The sequence below is a fragment of the Poecilia reticulata genome, chromosome 13, assembly GCF_904066995.2.
Source record: "Poecilia reticulata chromosome 13, P_reticulata-male-v2, whole genome shotgun sequence".
NCBI classification, from domain to species: Eukaryota; Metazoa; Chordata; class Actinopteri; order Cyprinodontiformes; family Poeciliidae; genus Poecilia; species Poecilia reticulata.
The window spans coordinates 19000884-19022081 of record NC_088842.1 but is presented as its reverse complement, the minus strand read 5'-3'; the positions used below and the strand labels follow the sequence as shown (position 1 = coordinate 19022081).

General features: G+C 37.3%; 1 protein-coding gene across 1 annotated transcript in view; it reads left to right on the top strand.

Moving 5' to 3' along the window:
• Nucleotides 1–21198, top strand: part of lekr1 (Leucine-, glutamate- and lysine-rich protein 1) — a 77787-nt gene that overhangs the window by 27637 nt on the left and 28952 nt on the right. The window contains exons 4-6 of the mRNA XM_008425324.3: nt 6055–6132; nt 7712–7875; nt 16002–16083. Coding sequence (XP_008423546.2) covers nt 6055–6132; nt 7712–7875; nt 16002–16083 — 324 coding nt within the window. The remainder of the gene's footprint in view (nt 1–6054; nt 6133–7711; nt 7876–16001; nt 16084–21198) is intronic.

Below are 21198 nucleotides of genomic sequence, written 5' to 3'. Positions count from 1 at the left end.
CCACTCACACAATAAAATGACCAAGTGAATGTGATAAGCTGTACATTTCAGTCCCAGCTGATTTAACCTTGTGTGAAAATTGTGAAAAGCAGACAGGTGCTTGTTTTGGTGTAAAATAGAATATAACTTATCATTCTATTGCACAAACATACAACATCAGTTTTGTTTTAAACCTTGGAAAAGTCTAATGTAATAACTAAGATCCGCATTCTGAACACAATTAAACACAGATTAAAAATGTTATGCCTTTTATGCTACCTCAATGTCAAACTTGTATATGTTAATTTCTTGCAGGATGTGATCAAATCTAATCAATAAGGGGCTTTGTAATCATTTAACGGGATAGAATAGAATATGCCTTTATTTGTCTTAAACAATGACGTCTGAAACAGGCCGACTTGTTTTGTCTCTGCACCTTTACCAGGAACATTGTAGCTAACGTCAGCTCTGGTGTCTACTGTCTATGCTCACAGCAGCATGTTTTACACGGAGGCAGATTTTCTGTGATACTCTTTACTCCTTACATCTTCTGACAAACATTAGATGCATTACCACCACCTGCTGAGCAGGAGTTTGTGTATCATTGCAAAATGAAGGAACTAAAAAAGGTGTGTTTAAACAAAACAGTTTTAAAACATGTTTTTTTTGTGTCATTAATTTATTGAGATTACTGGTTAGATGTCCTAGCCCTGCGTTTTTGTGTCATTCTCATTCCACTCCTTCACCGCTGTGACTCATGTGTTACCCAAGTTTTACTGGGTACAAAAAAGAATTGTCTGCCATTGGCCATTTTGTGCTAACTATGTCTCAATTGGTCCTTCCTTTGGGGAGGTTTTGTACTGGGTTTCACAACTCATAATTTAAAGAAATGTTCTGTGATCTGCAACGGTCAATTGTAAAGTTGTGTGAGTATAATATTCTTTATATTATGCTTATATTTCATGTTTCTGGAGTGCTCCAAATATGAATAAAAACCACAATCAATGAAGCTATGGTGTTCACAGGGATGAAATTGGAGGAACATACTGGGGAGGTCAATTTTTCCAAAGCTGTTGTTTTTTAATTTAATATCAAATTAATTTATTACTTATTTATTTGTGGCAATCAGAAATACCTTTCTCTTCTTCAACATCTTCAACAAATTGCTACAGATTTCCTAAGGACTTGCAGCACAGACTGAAAGTTTGTGAAAATGACTTTGCTGACTCACTTGCTCCAAACAGAACTGGGAACCAAAAGGCTAAACTAGTAAGTTAATAAGTTTTAAATATTGTTATGCAATGATCCTTCAAACTGCAGTAGGTAACTTTATCAAAGCCAAAACTAGACGCCTACCAGCACAATACACACGCACACATGCAGAATGACAGGTGACGTTTTTATCAAGGTTTGGTTGTATGAGGAGGGTGTGTTGTTATAGAGTTACCAGCCGGGTTCTTCAACATTACCCATTCATTTAATGACATGTCAGATTCCCTTTGACATGTCCCATGTTATTATTTTTGAATTACATGGGATCAAATTTGAAAATTACAGTAAATATGAGCAAACATGTTTGCGAAAAGTACATATGTCGGAAGTCGGCATAAAGATGGCTAACAAAACGTGACAATAAAACTGTTACTGAAAAATATCAGAAGGGTCAGAATGCTTGTATAATTAAAACAAGCAATCATTTAACTAATCAAAACAAAAATGATTTAATTACATATGACATGATAGAAGAAAAAAAGGACATGCAGTTTACCATATAAATAAAAAATGAAAACAAGGGACTGCCATATTCCTAAATAACCATTATGAACACAGAAAGAAAAAAAAGGGTGTCACAGACAGTAGGCATCTTCTTTTGGGATTTTACATAGGCCTCTCATGCATCACTGTGTCATGCCACATAATCTTTCCCTGAACTTTGACCCACCTGACTCAAAGCAGGCCTTATGGGAGTGAGCACCACTGTTAGCACTGCGCTTGTTTTCCTGTTTGTTTTCATTAGACACAGAGGAGACAAGATTTCAGGGAGAGATAATCAGCTTACATTAGGTCAGAGTGAACTGGTTCACCAGTTTACTGTATACAGATAATTACATACGTCCAGCTGGGTGGAAGACACCAGCTGTGGCACCCGCTTACAGGAGCTCTACAAAAATGAGGACTGCATATCCATAAAGGGCCAAAGTATCCTAAATATATTCAGCTAAATGCAGACCGTTTCTGTGGTGCTTGGAGAGTAAGAAAGTAAAAATGGATTAAAAAATGAGTATTTAAAGACTTTAGTCTTGACTTGGATTTGTGCTCTAATAACTTGGACTTGCATTTTAAAGACTTAACACTTGAATCAGCCAAGATGAAACAGAACATATCTGATTAGAGAGTATTCTTTTTATTTGAAAGTTGAATTGAGATTTGGAGAACACTGAAAATGAAGACTTGCAAATATCTATTAATAGTTGAAGCAAAACACTCTTTCCTGAACAGGGAGTATAAATCTAATGTAACAAACATGTTCCCTGAAACATTAAGCATCACATAAAAGCAGAAAATTCTAAACAAAGGATTTGGTGCACACAGTAACTCATCAGAAAAAAAGTAGCTAAAATAGGCAGACAGATTTATCACATCATGAGGTCTTTATTGAGATTAATATAAAAGAACATAATGACATGGAACATTTTGTGCTCACTCACTGGAAATAAACTTGCTGGAGGATGTTAGGTTTGACTTTGTGATGCTGACCTTTCTCCCAAACCTTTGGAATATGTGGAAGGGGGGGGGGATACTAAGTCTTTCCTGACACACACACCTGAAAAAACAAAAAATATTTGACTTGGTAGGTCATGGTAACACTGAGGTTGAGATTAGCATTGTTGACGTGAGCTCCTGTCTGTTTGTGTGCGCGTGAGTGTTTATGATGTGTCCTGATGGGACAGTCGACTTGGGCTTCTGGTAGGGGGTACTCCAATCTGACATGCACTCACTGGATATGCCCTACCTAGTTATTCCACTGACAGCCACTGCCTGGGGAATAGGAGCTGGAGCTCATGCACGCGAAGCACACGCAGATTCATCTGTAAAATACACAGACACGTAAAATGCGCCTGCACACACGCGAGGCGGATGTGTGTGTTTTCACGCGAGCGTTCCCCTCTGGAGCCAGTTTTTTTTTTTTTCTGATTTTGCTTTGAGCGTGGCTGGTACAGAAGGGTGAACAGTGGGAGTCTGGTCTGCTGTCACTAGAAAAATCAAAGACATGCCCTCCCATAGACATACTTTTAGCAAGCAAAGAACCAGAAAGTGTCAAAGACTGAGCCCTAAATAAGAATCACAAAGGACATCACTCTCATCAATGCACACACACACACTGAAGCTATAATCCATTATTAATTGAAGCAGATTGTTACTTTTAAATATGCTTCCTAGCTGTTTCAAACACACGCATCCAAAAGAATAACAACTGCACTTCAACACATGCAAGATAGATCCAAATCCAAAGCCTCATTCTGTCAGAAAGGCTGGTTTATTATTACAGAACATGAACTTTCAATAAGGTCATATCATGACTTCTCGTGTGGTCATAAATAGCAGCTGAAAATGACTGCTTCATTAGTAAATGGACTTTTAAGCTATAATTCTCTCTGTTCGTGCTTTTCGTTCTCTCTGCAGCCGCAGTGTGCCGATTAGAAAGTCCTAACCCAGGTAGCTCCCTCCTACCGTGTGCACGCCTGTCTGTGTTAACTTTCTGCATGTCCTTGGCGGTACAGGCAGTGAAACTGATGTTGTTATTTCAGCCTGGTGAGCAAGACAAGACCATCTGCTTTGCTATATAGATTGCCCGCCATGTATCTGGCAGTTTGCATTGATGGGTTAAATATAACCTATCGCTAAACATTACCTTGCAGCTCCGAACCTGTGCACAGGTCATACTGCAAATTTCCTAGTTCACTTTGTTGCGGTAACATTTCTATATGTATTCTTCATAACATTAGAGTGTTATTAATTTTAGACAATACAAATAAAACTATGTTACATGGACATCCCAAGCGTTACTGTTTTTCAAAGAAATATTCTTTATCTAAATCAAATTTTTACATAAGCTTTGACATTTTATCGTATGCTATTTAAGATTTATTTATTATCTTTTATGAAAGGCCTATTTCCTATAAGAAATAAACTGAAAATAATTTCTAAATGTACGAATGGAATGGAAATAATGTTTTAGTTCGATTTTTTTTTTCTTTTAGGTCCAATTAAAGCCTGAGTGAGCACTGATACTTCTGTAAGAAATAATCCAGACACCCATCTGGACCTACACTTCTTATCATTGTGATAAGTCAAATAAGTTTTCCCGTGTGACTTACCAGTAACTTTATGTTGCATACTTTTTGATGAGACTGTGTTTTATGTTGAGAATGATGTTTGAAAGAAGCTGCCAAGATTGATATGTCATTCCAATTGCACTTCTCATGTGAACTTCATGGTTATCATCTATCTGCTGTTAGCCTCTATTTGTCTAGTCTGCTTTGCGTAAGCGGTGGCACTTATTATGTTTACTCTTTTCTCCATCTTGCTGTCAGCACTTATTTTGTGGCGTCATATGAAGGAACAGAATGTGCTTTTGCAGGTCCAGGTCACACAGTCTCACTTTGCCAACTGCTTTGCAAAAATACGTAAGCTTTGATTGGTCCCGTCTCTAAAAAAGGACATGAAAGCTGATGGATCACCATATTGTACAGCTGCCAGAAAAATGTGAAAGCATGAAATTTAAGGAAATTATGATTGCTCTTTCTTTTGTTTTTAAAAAAAATTTGATTAAATATATTTTCATGTGATGAATGCCCTTTTCTTTTTTTTTTTTTAACAAAAAGAGCCTTCTGAGTCATAACCCTAGTGGATATTTCCTCTGTAATTACAGACTGAATTGTAATTTTGACAAAAAAAAGAAAACATGTTTTATAAAAAATATTAGTGCATGTGTGAATCCTTATTGACAATAGAAAATAGATGTAGGTACTTTCATTGCAAAGATAATTTGTGCAGGAACCTTGGAAATAAGGACAGGTAGCGCGGATCAACTAACTATTTGTAGATATACTTACACAGTCGTGGGAATAATATTTTGACAGCAATTTCTGTGGTGACAATCTGTTTGTTGGGAATGTTACTGGTTCAGAAAAGAAGAAAAACCTTAATTTTTTGCCCAAGTGTAAGTGTAAGTGTAGAATTTGAGTCTCAGTTAGTCATTCCTGGCTGTGGTGAGTTACAGGCAGTGTAAGTTTGCCGCAGAGACCGTTTAAACCCCTACCTAGGGTACCAGCCTCTGAGGTTTTTAAGGTGTTGTCATCAGAGAACAACTGTTCTACTTCCTCCTCTTTACTTAAAACCAAAGAATAAATATTTAATTTATGATTTCAAACTCATTCTGGAGACTTTGCTATCACTACTTTGATCTTGGGTGGCTTTTGTGTTGAGTGATGATTGGTGTTTCAGAAGCAATGCTGGTGCTCTTTGGTATATGTTCCACCTTTAAAGAAGATTCATTTTCAGTCTAGAGGAACTTTTAAGTTGCCTGGGCCATAACCTTTTACTCATTAATGTCTGAATTATTGGTGACCATAAAACCAGTTAATTGGATGGATTACCACTGACAGCTGCATTGGCGTGGTTCGGCAGACTTTTGCACACTGCTTACTTTGCTAACGTATAAATATGCTAGATTTCCAATTTTGCAAGAGTGAGATTAGAAGCACATTTTGCTATTGACTATACCCCCCAGATCAATTTCTGTTTATTGTGTCCAAGACACAATTAAAGCTTGGGAGGAACGCCCATCTCTTCATATCAGTCACTTTTGAGGAACATTTACATTTTTAATCTCTCCATTTTAACAACACCATCCTTCCATGTGGATCATTAAGATAAATTGCCTATAAGCCAATTTCCCCCTTGTGAGAGTTAAGTGATGTTAAGTTCAGCTCAGGTTCCCTAATGAGAATACATTGCTGCTGACACTTCATGTTCACTTCCTCGCTTTTCTCTTGTTTTGCTCCTTGACAGACTGGGGACGGCAGACGACATGAAGGATGAGGCACAAGAGAAACTTGGAAAAGAGAAGCAGAATGTTGAAACACTCAAGTAAGGATGGTACATAAAAACAGTGCAATAGAAATGCAATTTAATGACATGAGGTTGGGAGAGTAGTGTTTGATAAAAAAAAGATTTTGTGAACAGAGTAAAAACAACTGGAAATGTCCATCACTTTTTAAAACCGACACACAAAGAAGAAGAAAACTCCACTTGGCTATGTGCATATTGGACGGATACTGTACATGGCAGGGAGATGATGTCTGATACCAACAAACTGAGAGAAATGATAAAACGATGCAACAAAAGTGGAAAAAAAAAAACATAGACGGGAACGTTAATTCATCTGACCCACGGGTTAATTCCTGTAAATGGAGAGAGAGAGACTGAAAAAGACAGGAGTGGATGACATGATGGCGGGAGAGGTGACGTGAGGGGGAGAGAAGAGATGGGATGTCAAGGAAATAGTGCGTTTTAATCACCCTGCTGACATTGAAAAATTCTACATGAGTAAATCATCAGGGGTCAAATGCACGCAGTCTCTCTGTGTCTCTGCCTTTTACTTTTAACCTTATCTCAGATGACATATCTGGCTCATATCTGTTCCTCCATTTGGGGCTGTCAGCCTTATGATTCATGTCATTTGACATTATAAAACTGACTCTCGTGTCAACCTACCCATGCTCCTCGTCCAGTCTGCACGCACAAGTGCACAAAGCCCCAGAGACCAGCTCAGAGGCTGCCTTATCAGCCCGTCTTCTGCGCAAACTTCAATGGATTGCTTTGAGTTTCAAACCCTAAATTAGAAAAATAACAACCATGCATCTCTTTGTGTCACAATCACAGTATTTATAAAGGAAAACCATTTTTTAGATTAAGAGTTCAACATGTTCTAACCCACGTGTTCCCCTAGAGAACATTTTTGGAGTAACAAAATGTTCTTTTCAAACATTTTAGTTTTATAAGCTTTGTATTAGTTTGTGGCTTGATGACAGGCGTCCTTGTGATTGTGTGTATAAATGTAAAAGTGTTATAAAAAGTGTGCCTTCTTTTAGTGCTATCATTGTTACTTTATCTTTATTTTAACTTGACTTTTTAAATCAGATTTAGATTTTTTTATGATACAGGTGGCTGTTAATGTTCAATGGTAAAATGTGTTTAATAAATTTTCTATATCACGTCATTTATCATTTTGTGATTGTAAAATTAGACCCTGTAATACAATGAATATAAAATGTTACATTTTTGTGGCCAAGATAAATAATTTCTGAACTTATTGCACATTTTAATTTGACCTGCATGTAAGAGTAACTTTAAAATAAATAAACTTTTTGGGGAAAATAAAAAAACAATAATTTTTTTTACAGGTTTTCACAAATTCTTGTAACTTTCCGATATGCGTGTGTTGACATTCAAAGCTATGATTAAGTCAGCATCACCTGACCATTATCAAAAGTGCCATTTCTAGATGACTAAATACTAATTTTCTACCATGTGATTGACTGATTGGCAATTTCTGTTAACACTTAATAACGTGGCTAATGAGTGTATATCAAACCGGATACTCTTTTGTAAATTATCGTTTCTCTTGGTACCCATCAATGTTCAACTCTGTGTTATTTTGCTTTAGAGGTGCGCGTGCGCGGCTGCAGCAGATCCTCCAAAAAACTCTGATCGTTCTTCACTTCTGTGGCAGTGGGTTCACAGACTTACAGGGTTTCCTCCATCGGCTGACTGGGGCTTGGCAGACTTTCAGTTCTCAGATTTTGCAGCACTGCAAACAGGGCTTTTCAGGTAAATCCAACTCATCAACACACACACACACACACACACACACAGCACACGCACACACGCACACACGCATTAAGAAGCAATCTGAAACTATGAGTCTATTTTGAAAGGCAATATAGCGAGTGTATGTTAGTGCAAAGTTTCAGCTGAGTGGGAAGTGAAATGGAGGAAAAAAGAATTGAACAAATAATCTTTCAGCAGGACTGAATATTAGTTTAACTGTTACACAGACTGATGGGGATTAATGGTGTGTCTCTGCGGGTTTAAACTTAATAAACAAACTCCTACTTGGCAAGATGGCGTATGTTTTCATGGGTACATTTGTGTAATAACTGTAAAGAAAGATATTAATTAGGGATTCTAGTTAAAGGAATGTGACTGCAGTATGGGTGTGGGTGTGTGTGTGTGTGTGTTTAATGCTGACAGTAAATGCCTCAAGGACCGCTAACCTCCGGCTCACCTCATGGGTGGGTCTTTTTTTCTCTGTTGCATGCTCTAAACATCTGCCAAGTGTGTGCGTGTACGCCTGCGTGTTCATGTGTTTGTATAGGTGCACACACACACGCAAAAGAAAAATAGAAATATGGCTTGAAAGAGGAAGAACATAAAGTAATCCAACAGTGGAGTAGTCCTCTGTTTGTATTGATGCCATGTGAGTATGTGTTTGTTCTGATACATGGTCATGAAAGCAGCTGCTGCACATACCAACAGATACAATAAACTACACACAGAGAGTTGAGCACACACAGCCGTTTAAACACACAGTGGAAAGAAACCCAGTTTTTCTACCAAGATGGACGTTCAACTCAGCTTTATGTGAACGTTGTTTAGAGAGCTGCTAATTCATAAGTTTATAGGGGGAGAAAAGTACCCAAGAAACACTGTAAGCAAAGATTAAAAAAATTCCTTTGATATTCAGGCATTTTGTATCTTCTATAAATGGTCTTTAAGAGCAGTACTATTTGCCATTTGAGGGTATTTTAACTGTTTTGGTATTGAGTAGAAGGACTGGAGAAGCACTGAAATTTTGTTACAATATCTGTAGTATTTATCACAATTATGAGTCCTGACTCATAATTGTGTCCTGTTTCATTTAACACAATATTTTGGGCTTTGAAAAAAATGACAGAATATTTACAAATACTGCTGCAGAACCCTTTTTCCCTCACTTAAATCAAACTAAACTTTAACTGTTTTTGTTCAGGCTTACTAGGATATTTTCACTCTAAATGACAGAATAATAAGAGATTTTTAAATTACATTTTCAAATTCAGAAGTTTAGATACATTATATTTGTATGTGCTAGAGAAGATCTTTGTGATGGCCACCACAAAACTTAAGCCATTTTGTTGCTAATTTGGCAATATGATTGGGGCACTTGTATATTTGCACAACCCAGTTGTGCCAGATTTTTTAATTCTTGGCTGATGCTTTGAAATGTTGCTTAAATATTTCAACGTATTGCTCTTTCATTATGATGCCATCTATTTTGAGAAGAGCAGCAGTTTCTCCTGCAGCAAAGTTTCCCTAAAACATGACGCAGCCTCCTGGATGCTTCACAGTTGGGACGGTGTTTTCAGGCTTGTATGCTTCCCTCTTTTTCTTCCAAATTTAGCAATGGTTATTATGGCCAAACAGTTTCATTTTTCTTTGAGTGGCCTTTCCCAATATATGACTTGTTTCTCTGAGAATATTAACTCTTACATCAGTTGGCATCTTCATGAGGTTCTTAGTATTGGTTCTCAGGATGAGACAATATTTTATTTCACATCTGCACACACAAATATTAACTGCATCACTATTTTTTTTATACATACATGCAGCATTTATAAATGCTTTCACGGAGTTGGCAGTGAGTTCAAACAGTAGCTGGAATCCCTATTGTAGAGTCATTCAAACTGAAATCAATTAGACTTTTATTTTATTTATCTTTTCCATGCCTAGTTATGATTAGATCAGGCTCAGTAGAAAGAAATAAAGAAGTTAATTAAAGTAACAGGTAGAAGAATGTCTATGATTCATTCACATAAAGTTCTCCTCTCAGTCAGAGGAACTTTGTGAATCTTTACAATAAAACAAAGCAGAAAAAGCCAATAATGCAGAGCTTGAGATTTTGGCTCAGAATGACCAAACAATGAAATATTCAGATTTATTTCTGCCCATGCTTTGTTCCATTGTACCAGCATTGTAAAAGAAAATCCCTCTTGTTAATAAAAAAAATAACCTCAAACAATGTGCTTGCAAACTGAGACGAGACTTGGTTTGTTGCTAAACTGCTGTCTGGCAGAGTCCCACTGTGATACTCAAGCAACAGTTAGAGGGGCTAGGGAATGAAAAATAGTCTGTGAGGAACATAAAGAGGCTGGCTAATACGCACGGATGAATGTGGTTTATGATTAGACTGAGAAGAACAGGGAGGAGATGACAGATCAAGCTTGAGGGCTGTGGAATTTTACACTGAACGAGACAAAGGCAGCCAATGAGATGACAGCAAAATGAAGACAATCTAAGTTTATTCTGTGCAGTTGTCAGCAAACAAGTTGTGCAGCTTAGCGTAGAAGTGGCTTTCAAAGAGATTTGACAGTGTGGGAGATTTTTTACATTTTGCAAAATGGGGGAAAGGTTAAAGCAAATACAGTTCCAAAGCTGAATTAAGGGTGTGTAGGATTCTGTCTGTCTGCGTTTGCATGTTTGCGTGCTCGTGCGTGTTTGTGTGTGTGCGCGCTTGCATTTAAGTGTGTTTGACCGATCCATGAACTGGAGCCATCTGCCAACACACAGGGCCATCCAAAGACTACTGTATAAGGTATCCATTTCCTTGGAAGCCGGTCTTGTGCATGTGTAAGTTTATGGCAGCTGTATAAAAATGTCACATATATCCTTAGTCAGAGCGCGGCTGAGTGAGACGTTTCTCATTGCATCACCTCACTGCATTGCGATTCTTCCAATTGCTTCAGCCATATATAGAAGATGTCAGAGTCTAGATTTGACAAAGACATAGTTGAGTTTTATATTCATAATATAAACATTATAGCTCCAGGGTAAGGCTAGTTAAGCAAATGCACTCTTTATGCTGAGACAGTTACACTCCAGGAGTCAGGATTCTACCGTGGTTCAATTATTTGACATATTTCCACAAACTGCTGTGGCTTGGGAGCTGGTGTACTTTTATTACACATAATAAACTAGGCAGACACCCAGAAAAGGCCAGTAATACCTACAAACCCGAGAATATGATATAGTAATGTAGTCCCTCATAAAAATTCCAGGGTGTAACTGTGTGTATGTGTGCTTGTGTTTATGGGTGTCTGTAAAGGTAGCTGCTTGCTGTCAGCACGTCTTCCTATGTAAATTACTGTTACTTACTGTGAGCTCTCTTTATAGCTCTGCATTGCGTCACGTGGTGTAAACCCCATGGAGACCGTCGGTGTGTCTGTGTTATTTTAATTATGTTAATCAAAAACAAAAAAAAAACTTTAGATTTTGACCATTTTCCCCACACAGACTGTCTTACAACATTGTAGGTTCTAGGAGTCATTTTTAAGTTCTCTGATCTTCATTTCTTCCATTCATTTTTAATTGGATTCAGTTCAGCTAAATAACCAGGAAACTATAGCAGTTTTAATTTCTTTCTGTGAAAGCAATTAAGAGTTTATTTTTCTGGCTTGTCTACATCGTCTCCAGCATACTTTCAGCAAGCTTCAGCGTGCTTTACCTTCAGCAGTGGAGTCTTGTTCAACGAGGATTTATAGAAGCCATTGCATTTGAGTGCATTGCTTATTATTTTCATGAAAAAGACAGTTCTTGCTATTTCCTTGTCTTTCTGAAGATTACTGGGAATGCTCCTTGGCTGTCCATCATCTCCTTTGACTCATCTGTCAGACGAAAAAAAACTTTGGGTGCAAATAGATGTACATGCTGTTCCTTTTATCCTCCATTTTATGTCCTTTAAAGTTTATGTACCTGACTGAAGTCAAATTCCTTGTTTGTGGACAGAATCTTGGCCGTTAAAGATGATTCTGAGGTTTTGCAAGGAACATTTGGCTTTGACTGGTTCGTGGTGAATTTATGTTCTTTATTTCTCTAGATTATAGGTCCTTAAGTGAACAATGGGTGGGCCTGGGGGACGATGACAATATATCTTGCCTAAGAAATGGGTTATCTCAACTGGTATCAGGTGCTAACTTGACAGGATCCAGTAAAAGCCTCTTGCTGCACCTCTTTTACTGAAAAAGCGTGAGAGTTGCATGTTTGGAGAAAATGTGTTTGAAGCTCCAACAGCCTTGCGCAGCACGAGTTCAAACGCTGCAGAGCACAGCAAGCAATTAAACTGTCAGTCATAGCTGTCACTCAGTGGCAACATCAGAGCTTTTCACAGGCCCTTCAAAGTTATTTAATCCTATTAATGGAGAAATAATTTTCTAAAGTGACCATCAAACATGTGTTGATGCTTATTTTTTCAAGTCAATATGCAACAGCTGTGGGTAAAAATTCAGTTAAGCAGTCTTTCACCTCATAAGCTTCAGTAGTTTGTTTATTTTTTGGGATAGGTTGTACACTTGTTCTAAGGTTTACGATAAGGAATTTTGTCCAGCTATGCCAAAGCAAAGAAACGCAGCTACAGTCATGGTATAAAAGAAAATGCATCTTAATCATGTTGACTTGTTGGGATTCTTTAGCATTTATCATGTCACATCTCTGAAAGAGCACAGATGACGCTGATCTGCACAATGTTTGTGTTAATGATGATGGGAAAACATTTCCTGAGATTTGGCTTTTGGATTAAGATTAAAAACAGCCGCCTCACCGCTTCACAGTTTGAAAATTTGACTTGTTACTCACTGACGGCCATTCAAACAACATTTTAGAATATATTTAATCTAGCCACTACACAAGATGGTAATCTTTCCAACCAGAGTCTGTGGATCAAAATGTCTTTTTTTACATACCTTAGTGCATAGAAATAAAAATATATTACCCCATCACTTAATAGTCTGGATAAATTACACACACACATACCACTCTGTTTTCTATACATAAAGGAAGTTATTTTTTGACAGAATATACATGCCGTGAAAATTTATTTTAGAAATTAATACAGACTGTACCACTTTAAATAGTCAATTTTTAATAGCACAGTCACTGAGTATGTTAGGTTGATGGACAGGTTCTGTGTCTAAGGTAATTACATTTTTTGTGAAGTGTTACAAAGCTTGCAAATATCAATATTACCATGGTAATAATTAAAACCAGTGACAGTTTCAATTAGGGTACTTACAAGTATATTTTTTTAAGTTAAAGCTAAAGATGTAGAAGGAAGTGGATGCATTAGAAAAAAAACTGATACTGAGACACATATAGACAGGACACAGGAAGGGATGTGAAAGAGGCTTTTTGGTGTTCATATATTTTGGACAAATCAAATAGGTGTGGGGTTCTTTTTTTATTTTGGTCTTATTGTAGTTTTATAAAATCAGGTTGTGCAAATTGAGGTGTGTGTTTTTGTGCAAATAATCAGTGTACAATCTGGTAGACATCAGACCCTTTAAGCAAATAATAGCCGTGAGAGAAGGTGCACTTTCTTATTATGATGACTGTAATTATGGTTGTAATTTTTATAATCAGTAATTTTCATCTCCCATGTAGAATTTTGTTTTGAGATATTCCACTAATACGTCTAAGAGGAGGTTTTGGTAGATAAGACTGCAGCATTTCAACTGTTGCAGTGTAAGCATCAATTTCAAAGCTGTCCCATTAGATGTTCAACCTGTTAGTTGCAGTAATTGTTGCTTCAATGAAGTTGCATGTTACTGTTTATCACTGGGAGGACAATTTCAGGTTGAGCGGCTTTGATTTCAAACCCTATTTCAGCCCTCAACTATTCCCCTCAAGTTCTTCTGTTTGGGCATGTCTGTGCAGTGTGTAATTGTGTGCATCCTCAAGTGTTGTGTTGTCATCACAGTTCATGGAGGTTTTTTCATTCATTCTTGTGTTTTTTTGGTGTGAGTTTGAGAGAGAGAGAGCATGATGCTTCACCCTGCTTGGACCTTGTCATGTCACGGTGACCAGAAAGCAATTATCGTTGTATTGCTGTTTTGAGTAGGACCTCCTACACTCCTCTCTTTCTGCTGAGAGAAATGAAGTGAGTAAAAGGCAAGATGAGAGAGCCAAGAGAGGACGAGTGAGAGAGAGCGAGAACAACAACAAGCCACAGAAAGAGGACTGATTATGAAAGACGGACTCAGAGAGGAATGAAGAGTGAAAGTTCGATGAGGGCGAGTGAGCAAAACATAGACTTGGAGAGAGAGAATGTCAGGCTGACATTGCTGGATAGTTTGAGTGCTCTCCAGGACCCCAGCCACTGCGCCCCGCTGCACTTCTCAGAAGGCGCAATTCTTTCAATACTGCAGGTTTACAAACACAAACACATACTTCTACAGGAAGATCCAGGTTTGACTTTTGAGGGTGGTTTCTTAAATTGTATTTACTGTAACGTTATTTGTTTGAGCATTGTACTCTACACTGTAAAAAGAGAACAGGTAACTCAACTTAAATATATCAAGTTAATTGGTCACAAGTAATCAAATTAAGTTTATGTAATTTAATTTACTATGTTTATTAAGCTGTAAAGTTAAACAAATGCAAATAAAGTAAGTTGGACAAACTTCTTTCAATTACTTGTGACAAATTAACTTTTTTTTAAAGTTGGAGCTCCATTCTACTCTTTCATTGTAATTAGATTGTCAGACAAAACTGAAATGTTAAACATAATTTCCACTATAGTATATGCTAAAGACAGGTTACTAAAAATGCAGAGCCTTGCAAAATTATTAATATTTCTTGACCACAATGTATCCTATTAAAACCAGAAGCTTACTGTATCTGATAGACCAACATGGCATATGATGCATGTTTTAAATAAAAATCCGTAAAGTGTAGTATAAAAATGTATTTAGAACCTTTTAAATATAAATTCATCGCAACCAAATTACCTTCATTTGTCGAATTAGCGAATGGGCTGTTCAAGCCATTCTTGGAGGAAGACTTGTCAGAGTATTGAAATAACTTCATACAGGTTGTAGCTCCACATTACAGCAGAACACGACTCCTAAATATACAGTTTCTGCCTTCAGAAAAACTTGACCAGGAACTGATTTCAATTAAAGACTGTTCATGTCTGAGAGGATAATTTGAACTGAATTGCAACCTAAGTAAATTATGCTGTTGAGATTAATAAAAAATAATGAGGGTAGTTACTAAATATGTAAATCCTAAAATAAGGAGTCGGCTCAGTAAGTAAATATGCTCTGCAGATGACACTACCCTGGATGATTGTGACGTGCTTCGTGTTATTCACTGTCCAGATCTGGGACTCAAATGCTCTTTCTCAGATGATATCCAATTCAGCCTGGAGCGGTGGGAAGTTCTGCGCCACACTCTGACAAGCTGCTGGCCTCATTTAAATTTGAAATATAACATCAGAGCACTTCTTGCAGGATTGCTGTTTCAACAAATGTGTCTACTGGCCTGGAAAGCAGCCATATTAAAATTACTCAGATTCAACTACCAGGAGATTTGCCTGGGATCGTCTTGGCCTCTCATCGTCCAATTAGTTTAAATATGCGTCTATATTCGTTTCTGCTCATCGTTTACTTTATCAATTTTATGTATTGCTTGGAAAGGTTTTGTCTGCCCACTGCATTATGACTGTAAGTAAAGTAAGAAATGAATAGCAAAGTAAAATGTATTTATATACTTGCAGATTTCTTCTGTGTTTACTATTTTGTTACAATATGTCCATCTCAGTAACTTTTGAAAAGAACCTTTAAGCCAATAAAAGTATATTTATACATAAATATACTTTTTATTAAGCCCACATTTCTGTACTAAAAAGTTTTTTTTTTATTGATCCAATGTAACACAAAGCATCATGCCATGTTTTATTTAATAAATGTTCAAGTCTAAGGAAATGCCATGACAAAATACTCTGCCTGCCTATTTTCTCTCACACGTCTCTTTTTTCTGTTACATCCTATGATGAGGAACTTGACATCAATTCTGCCCTGAACTGCTTTTCATCGCCTTCAGTAAATTCAAATCTGTGGGAATTTGTCTTTGTGTGTGAACAGAGCTGAGCAAGGAGCTGCGGCATTCCACTGCGGAGCTTCAGAAAGCGAAAGAAGAGAACGGACACTTAACTCAGCAGCTGATGTAAGTCTACCGAATGTGGCAAAGCAAACAGCTCTCTTGCAGAAACATGAAAACACACGTTTAAATGGAAACGCAGGTGGATGGTGGTATTTGGAAAATGCTTGGTGAAGAACAGGTCACTGCTGGGCTCAGTTCTCTTTGTTATTTCCCTCAGCCAATCAGAACAATCTGTGGAGCCTTTCCGACACCACCCAAACTAGAAAATGCTCGCGTTTCTCATGCTGGAGCAACTAAGCCGCAACAACACAGGATTTGATGTATATACACTCACTCAAAAGTCTAGCCAGGGATTTAAGGCATCAGAACAAATACAAATACACCCTGTGGCTCTTACATACCCAACTGATGAAACAACATTGGCTCAAAGAGTTTTAACAGCTTTGAGGTTGTTTTTTTTCCCTAAATATGGTGGTTTTTAGACAACAGCATTCGCAAAAAAAAGCTAAAGTAGCTAATTTTATATGACCTACATTCTTATTTGTGCATTTAAATTTGTGTATTCATTAACCACCTTCTGGTGAAGCAGACAACATTATTTTGATTATTCTACTACGTGCTGCATAGCTCTGCTTTGAGACATTTTATGCTCGTTAATTTGGTCTGTGCTGACTAAGTCTTACTCTTGTTGCAATACACTGCAGTGCAGTGGACCCTCTTCTTTCAAACACATACATATACAAATTCTTACAAATGCAAGTGGCACCTTAATGTCCAAAGCTTGATTTGTTTTCGTCTCTCACACAAATGTACTGGGTAGTTATAGCAAACACTTCTCACCATCCTGACTTTGTTTTGCCAATAGCCTCCATATGTTGATGCTATTTCCACATTACATGGTTTGTGTAAGATTTTCTCTGCTTTTCCTCAGGAAGCTGATGGACGCTGAGAAGCCTCCACCAGCCTCTCGACCCGAGAGGCTGATGTGTGCAATCTCTTTGATTGCACACATCAAAGAGATGTGTGCAATGTGGGACAAAAGTGCAAACCTTTATTGTGCAGCAGCATCACCCTCAACAATCTGTTGTCTCCCACTAAATAACTTGGTACAGAAATAATGTAATAGTGCTTGCTTTAAGCACGGGCTAGAGAACCTCTGGGGGAACCATGACTGCTGCCAGACAGTCTGAACACAGTGGCATAAGGAGCACCAGCAATGCCGAAATTTGTGGCCCTTATATTGGGTGAGCACTCCATGATGTTCTCCTTTAAGTACTAATGATTTTTTTTTTACAAAAAGTAATATTATTTCCAAAAAAAAAAAAAAATCTACACTAATTTCCCTACCTCTTGTTTTTCATATTCACCTAAATGCTGAAATACAGTTTATTTTCAATTTTGTGCATGCTTAGAAGGAGATAATTTCTTTTTGTTTTTGATTAAAAATTGTTACAAGATAAATTTTCAAGATACAAATTCTAAAATGAATTATATTCAGAAGTTAAATTAGATATGTTGGTAAGGATTAAAAAAACAAGATAAGAGGTGGCCCCACTAACTAAAATTTAAACTTTGATGATGGAGGTTTGAACAAAACCCATCCACAAAAACTCCAGACATTAGCCTCTGTCCCAATATTAGAGATCAAATGAGCTCCCCAAAAGGAAAAATCTGAACTTATCTGCAGCTTTTTTATGGTGACATTTTTGATGATCAATACTGGATCATTTTCTCCACCTACAGTAGGATTTAATATTTAGTGCTAGCTGGCTCAACACCACATGTAGTAAGCTGACATAATTATAGAAGTTTACCCAAATATACTTACAAAAACCTCTGAAATAATCTGGTTTTATTTAAAACAGTAGCATTCCTGTGCATAGTTCACAGAACAGTTAGATCACCTGAAACTTTTATGGTCACATTAACTTCAGATGTGGATTAAGACCCTCATCAGATATCAGATTTATTCCTTGTACAGCTCATGCTAAGAAGACTGCTTCCCTACTAAAGTGGGATATTTTGCCATTCTTTTAAACCTCCGAATCTCAAGACAACTATTTACATTTTGATGTTAGTGATATGTTAATGACTTTGTTGTCTGTCCTGAGGAGTTGCATTTTGATATGGATCAATGAGTTGTTGTTTTTTTTGCTTCCATTAATGTGTTTGTGATCATCTCTAAGTTTATCTAGTGTTTAACTCACCCAGTCAGGCAACAAAGAAAACTGTTCTATTGTTGACCTAAAATTTCAAAGATACTGTATTTCTCTATCACAATATCCTGATACAGAACAACAATAAGGCACAGCAGAGTGAATACATTTTGTCGCTAATCTATCATTTTTGAATGTTTCTGGGCAGTACATTCAAGTGTTTATGTGCCTGGGTTATAGTGTTATTTTATGCAGCAGCAAATCCTTCAAACCTTGTCTTGATGACATCATTTATAACATTTGCAAAATGAACCTTTTTAAAAGTGTGTCCAGTCTCACATTGATACACAAACACTCCTCCACACATGAAGGGAGTAAATGTTAAAAGCACGAATCTCCCAGATAACCAGCACTTTAAAGAGCTTCATGACCTAAGTACACAGATAAAGAAAAATTGTTTTCACTTAATGTTTCCTAATTTTCCAAAGAGTGCCAGTGGTCCACAAAAATGTAAAAAGGTGTTTGTACTTAGCGTTTGCAAGGAATGATAATTAGTCATGGCATGTAATTAAGTCTGCATAGCTTTATTGTGCTCTGTAAATACTCGTGATCTTTCACTTGCTTAGACCAAGAGCTCTTCAAAGTAGACAAGAAAGAGAATGGTATCTATATCATTAAAATGTCAATTTAGGAATACAGATACCTTGTTTTACAAAATGACATTTTGATCCTCAGCAACCAGGTTATTGCAGGTCTTTTCACATTTAAAAAAGTGTTTTTTAAATTTGTTTTTTTTTTAGTTCAACAACACAGCATGATGTTGCACAGAGGAATAGAGGAAAATTATCTGACAAAAATTATCTTTGTCACTTTGTTTATGTTTTCTTGCAATAATATGAAATTTTTTGCTTTTGACATTTGATTACTTAGTGTTATGATCCACTGAATGAGCCTCATTCAAGGCTACTTACATTACTTTTAAACCTATATTTTTGTTTGGTTGAGTTTTATTTTTAGCCTAATTAAGTAGATTTGAATCAAAAAGTAGGTTACTCTCTCTGCAGAACCGACCTCCTGGTCATTTGCGTGACACAGTTTGTACAGTTTTTCTGACACAAATGCAGTTTCCTGCAATCTGTTGTGGAACCTGAACATCCGTCTAACACAGGGATCAGTGTGGATGGATGGGAAGCTTGCAATCTCACACGACCCACGCAGCCATATGGACGTACATATACTGTGGGGAAAGCGTGCCTGGAGGCCATGTTCCATGATAGATTCTGTGTGAAGAAGGATGATGCACATGAGCAAAAGTCTTAGACTTTATTAAATGATAAGAAGTGTGTGTGGGTTTGTGATAATTAATTTAGTGAGAGAAAAAAGGGTCTCACACTCAGATCAGGACTATTCCACTGTGCAACTTGTTTCACCATCAGGACACTTACAATATATATATGTATAGATATGACGTGTTGGATGTTTTATGTGGAGTTGATGAGGGGAGGGTAAGAGGGTAAAATGTAAGATAATGAAGGGGAACAAATGTAACTTGCTGACGGCATAAACAAAATTGCTGATGCGGATCTCTGGATAACTTGAAATTTAATAAAGATGTATCATTGGATTAATTCTGCCTTTGAAAGCTGCCTTAAATTTTTGTTTAGGATGAGCACACAGAAAATACACAATTATTACCTGAATTACCTGAAACGGTAAACAGCAATGTCATGAGACAAATTCAATGAGTTATATCAAAACAGAGAATGCTAGCATTAGCCTAGTACTTCAGCAAAGTTCTTTGCATTAAAACTTTGTCTACAGAAGCAAGATATGCATTTAATATATGCACAATAATATATGCGTATGTTTTTAAACGCGAATGATGGCTTTTCCTGTGTTAGGTGAAATGTTTTTGTAACATTGTTTCAGCTTTCTTAACCTGTTTAACCCTAATTTGGGGGAGACTATGAACTGCTAACTTTAAGTGGCATCAAAGGTCTTTACATAGCCAGATCTACCTGTTTTTTATTAGTATTTATACCCATCACTAAGTATTAGGGGTGTAGTGATACAATAATTTCACGATACGATATTCTAGTCACGATACGATGTGTATCACAATATTTGTTGAGCGATACAATTCGATATGCTTCAGTGCATTTTTACGACAGTGATTTTAGAGACATTTTGTGTTCCATAGACTTGAATTTAGTTAACTGAAAACTGATTAAAAGCACCAACTACACAATACCTGACTCTGATTGGACAGTCTAACAGTCTGCAGCTGGACAAAATTAATCAAAGATGCAGTGAGAGAATTAGTTTCTGTCATTTAATTCATGTGGATTTGACATAAAACTCAAAAGTTTAAACGGTAATCCAGGAGCACAGTGGGGAGATTATCAGCCTCTGTAGACTGTCAATATGCAAATGATTGCACTTATGTTTTTTCTTTTGGACACTGTGGCTGCAATTTGGAGTAAAAATGCAGCCACAAATGCAGTCTTTTGGGCTATGGGGAAAAAGGCTTTTCTACCTTGGCTCCCGGAGTTAGCCGTGGCTGTAAGCTGTTTACTACTAGCTGCTAAAGTAGTGGCTCTTCCTCACCCCGTAGTGATCGACTACCTGCAGCTACGCAGCGCCGCTATTCTCCTGCTTGGATCTCTGAGTAGCTGCCTCTCAGACTGCCAGGATCTCATCGTTCTCTCAGTCTCTGATACTCTTTGTCTGTTGCTAATAAGAATGATCGATCAGCCATTGTTATCATGGAAATCCGCGGCGCAGTGTCGCTCAAAACACAGCGCCGCTGCGCGCCCGCTTCCGATGTTATCAACCCATGTTCATTCTTCAGGTAATCCTTTATATACAGAACAGAAACCGCTAAGCTAAAAACTAATTACAAAGTGAATGCTACCAGTCGAAATTTGCATTAATTTCGCGATCTCACTGCTTTTGCAGCTGCTCCGTTCGCGCCGCTACTCCTTTCCGCTTCTCGGTTCCGCTTCCCTTTCACGGTTACTTG